Here is a 4,203-nt window from a genome sequence, read left to right as displayed (position 1 = left end):
TGAGAAATTGAACAGGTGTTCCTAATAATCCTTTAGGTGAGCGTACAAGACTTCACTAAATACGTAATCAAGTACATTTTTAAATACAGATTTTAAAAACTACTTGAAAAATACAAAATACACAACAAAACTACTCAATTCAGTAATGTGAATAAATGTCATTTATTACTTTCCACCTCTGGTGATAACTTTCCTAGCCCACTCTTGCATTTCTTCTTAATTTGCCTCCGCTTCTAACCTCTTTGTCTCCACCTTTTCTTCCTTTAACATTTTGTTTGCTCTGTTCTTCAGGGAAGGCCATCATTCAGGGACCAACCTGGCTCTGGAACGTGACCTCCATGAGCTTCTGCTAGGCTTACAGTGCCGCTTTGCCCCCCAGCAACTCCTGAGCTTCCTGCAGACCTCCCAGCACTACAGACTGGAGGAGGCCATACAAGTACTATCTACTATACTTTAAATATATTCTTTAAATGCGTTTGTGTAGAAGAGTTAAATGTCTGCACTGAGTTCATGTTGCAGCAACGGCATGAGTAGTTTTCCATATGACAGTAGTGTTGCAGTAATTCAATTACATTTTTATTTTTATTTATAGTATCAATTCATCACAAGAGTTATCATGAGAATTGCAACACACAGAGAGCAAAATGTGTAGGACATCACGCCGGATATCAGGCAATTGTCTTGGAAATGAAGTTCCGTTGATCCAGACTATCTACACTATTACTAGGAAGTAAACGTTCAATTACATAATGAAATGGCCAACAAATAAATAAACAACTGTCACAATAGCATCGAACTGCATCATACTGCGAACAGTAATTATTTTATTACCAGATGGGGACTTACTGCCTACCTGCACCTGTGAGTCTGAAAGCATGTGCCTCTCTCTCTCGCTCTCTCTCGCTCTCTCTCTCTAGATAACACAGAAGTACCACCACAATGAGGCTACAGCCTATCTGCTGGAGAAGAAAGGAGATGTTCATGGAGCTTTTGCTGTTTTGTTAGAGGTAGCTACAAAGAACAGAGTAATCAGTCCTTAGATTTGTTAATTAACTAATTACCAATTAGACACATCAATACAAGGGCTCTAAAGTAGTAGTGGCTAATAAACAGTGCCAAGAAATAGTCTGTGAACCCCTTGAACTTCCCTGCATTTTGCATCATTTAGTTAGAAAATGTGGTCTGATATGCTTCAAAGTTGCATTACACCACTAGTTAACCCATATTTACAGCAGTGAGCAACCTCATGTTTCCTGCATGTGTTGATCACATCTCACATTTTCCAGAAGGAGTTTTAGACCGTTTTGCCATACAAAACAGGATCATCTTATTGATATTTCAGGAATGTTTTTCATTGAATTTTTAATACTGAAATATTTCATTTAGTTTGCCAATTCGTCAAAAAGATAATTTAACAAGTTTACATAAACTTTATTTTTATTTGTCACATACACAAAGTAGAATACAATAATAAGTATAGGAGCAGTGGACAGCTATACACCATGGCGACTCTTCCTCTGAGCCACAAGCCAACATTGGGTGTTTTGTTACGCGAGCCAAATTTTATGGATAAATTATGCGTAAGTGTAGGTAATTCCAAAGTGTTTTCCTGACGCTAAATATCTACATATATAAATATTAGGGCTGTCAAAATAAACACGTTAATGACGAGTTAATGCAAATTCCTTTTAACGCCACGTATTATTTTAACTTGCAATTATTGCACAGACATTGTGTGATTTTTCTCCATAGTTTGCGAAATCAGGAAGCTGTTTTCAGCAGTAACGTTGTGGACAATGACTTTCTCGCTAGACTTTTCAGACCCTCTTAGCAACTTTTATATATTCTGATATATTTCCATTGTAATTCATTCCCTTGCATGCAGTCCACAGCTCCTTCGTACAGTGCAGGAGCTCTCTCCCACTCTGTCCACTGTGCAGCAGCACTGTGACTGCCTGCAGCAAAAGACGAGACATGGAGCTGGTCCATATATTATTATTATATTACTTGTCTGAGACTACATCCATGAACAGGAATAGATGGCTAGCAGAAACAAAGCTCCTTCAGCAGAAATGGATATAGAAAAGCGTCTTTTGAATGGCAAGTTGAGTTTCAAATTCCTTCCAGATGGTTGTCTCGACAAGACTAAAGTTATTTGCATGTGATGTGAACTAAATTAACACAAGAATATGTCCAGTCTCAAATACCACTTAATCATTACAAACCTAAAAAAAAAAAAAAATTAAATTAAATTATTTATGATCAGATAAAAAAACTTGATTAATTTGCTATTAATCGCAAGTTAACTAGGACACTCATGCAGTTAAAAATGCAATTAATTATCAGTCCTAATAAATATTTATTGGTTTGCATGTAGTGTTGTGGAGTAGTAGCATACATTCATATAAATGTATAATGTACTGTACCGGTAGATCAACTGTACTTAAACTGAACAAGTACATGTACTTACTTTCACCTCTGTTGTTTAATGTAGCTGTTATTATCACTAAAGCACTTTAATACTCCCTCTGAAGACATTGAAGGAAAAACTAAATCTCCTTACTGCTGAGGGTGACAGAGGAGTTGAACGAGATGGAAGACCAGATAAAGAGGAGAACGACAGTGAATCAACACTGATGAGAGTAACGGATTCACTGAATAACATCATTGCCTTGTGTCATCGAAGCTCTGACAACCTATACCAGCAACAAAGAGAGGTACAGTACACTGGCAGTGTGTGGCTGGGTGTAACAGTGAAAGTGTGTCCTCATTCATTCTTTTGGGTTGGTTAAATGCAGTAATAGAATTTCACTACATTGTACTGTGTGTATGTGAAGTTGAAAAATAAAGTTTGATCATTTTTGATTCTTTTTACTTGCTCACAGGTTCTATGGTTTCCATTGCTGGAGACAATGATGACTTCTCAAAAACTAGTAAAGGGGCTCAATGCCGAACATACATTTGAAGGTAAACACACACACACGTGAGCAAGGATGTCATTTGTCAAGTTATTTGGCTCTAATCTTGACAGAAGTCCTTCAATGTTTTTTGTGTCATGAAAACTAACGACAGTGCTTTGCAATAAATTGTTGTAGCTCTGTGCTTCTCTCTGCTGGACACTTAAATGCAAAACACCTCTTCACGTTGGTTTTATGTGAGTTTGATTTTAGTGTGGCACTGAAAAATTCTATTACTATTACAGACATAAAAAGCTAAATTATTTTTCTTTTTGCATTTGTTATTCATGTATAAATACATGAATGACACCGTATGACACTGTGAGTGCATACACGCAAAGGAAATACAACAATGTATGATGTATTTCAGGTTATTTCTTTGTATGATTTGTTTTTTATTTATGCAATTTCCATCTTCCATATTGAACAGTGGAACAGAGTGTCCGTATTTATTTATTAGTTGACGCAAAACATTAGCTACTCTTCGCTCAAACATAAACATAACACTTTAACAAGAATTTCATTAATACATGAAAATAAAACGGACACACCATATCAATGTTGTACAGTACACAAATTACATACATTCATATGTATGATGTGATTGTGCTTTATGTAGCCATTGAGCACCTTTGTTTATTTCTTCACCATCTGAAACAATACGATGGTGATGCTGTTGATGAAGATGATATTAATTAGATTTTTGTATGTCTCAGTGCTGAAGGAGCTGACGATGAAGGTTCTCAACTGCATGAGCAGCTTTATTTCTCTGCCTGCCATCATCCAACGAATACTGCAGGTGTGTATGTGTGTTTTGTGCTGCTTTTTTGATCTTCCCTATTTTAAAGAAAAACTTTAGTTTTTTTTTCAACATTGACCCTTTTTTCCCATGTTTTTTAGTTGAATAATGGGAACAACAATCTTTTGAATGAGTCCAATATTAAGCGAGAACACTGTAGTTAGCATTTCAGGTTGCAATGTAACCACTTGGGTCATTGATGCATCAATTTCCGTCCACTAAAAGTTCTGTTTTTGCCACTGAAAGGCTCAGATTATTCTATTATTATTTTTTTTTAAATTATTATTATAATAATAATAATAATGCTATTATTATTATTATTCTATTAAGTATCTGAAAACATTATGGAATGGATCCCTACAGATATAGTCCTTTTTGTTAAGGAGTAAGATCCTTTTTGTTTAACCAGAAGCAGACCTGGGGCCTGTTGCACGAAAGTAGAATAAA

The 4,203-nt window shown here is 35.8% G+C and overlaps 1 protein-coding gene across 1 annotated transcript in view; it reads left to right on the top strand.

Annotated features, from left to right (window-relative positions):
• vps8 (VPS8 subunit of CORVET complex) overlaps nt 1–4,203 on the top strand; it is a 179,632-nt gene that overhangs the window by 155,327 nt on the left and 20,102 nt on the right. Inside the window, 5 exon segments of the mRNA XM_032527504.1 lie at nt 292–436; nt 918–1,007; nt 2,535–2,717; nt 2,886–2,967; nt 3,674–3,756. Coding sequence (XP_032383395.1) covers nt 292–436; nt 918–1,007; nt 2,535–2,717; nt 2,886–2,967; nt 3,674–3,756 — 583 coding nt within the window.

Source organism: Etheostoma spectabile, chromosome 10, assembly GCF_008692095.1.
Source record: "Etheostoma spectabile isolate EspeVRDwgs_2016 chromosome 10, UIUC_Espe_1.0, whole genome shotgun sequence".
Lineage (NCBI taxonomy): Eukaryota > Metazoa > Chordata > Actinopteri > Perciformes > Percidae > Etheostoma > Etheostoma spectabile.
This window is presented reverse-complemented; position numbering and strand designations above follow the sequence as displayed.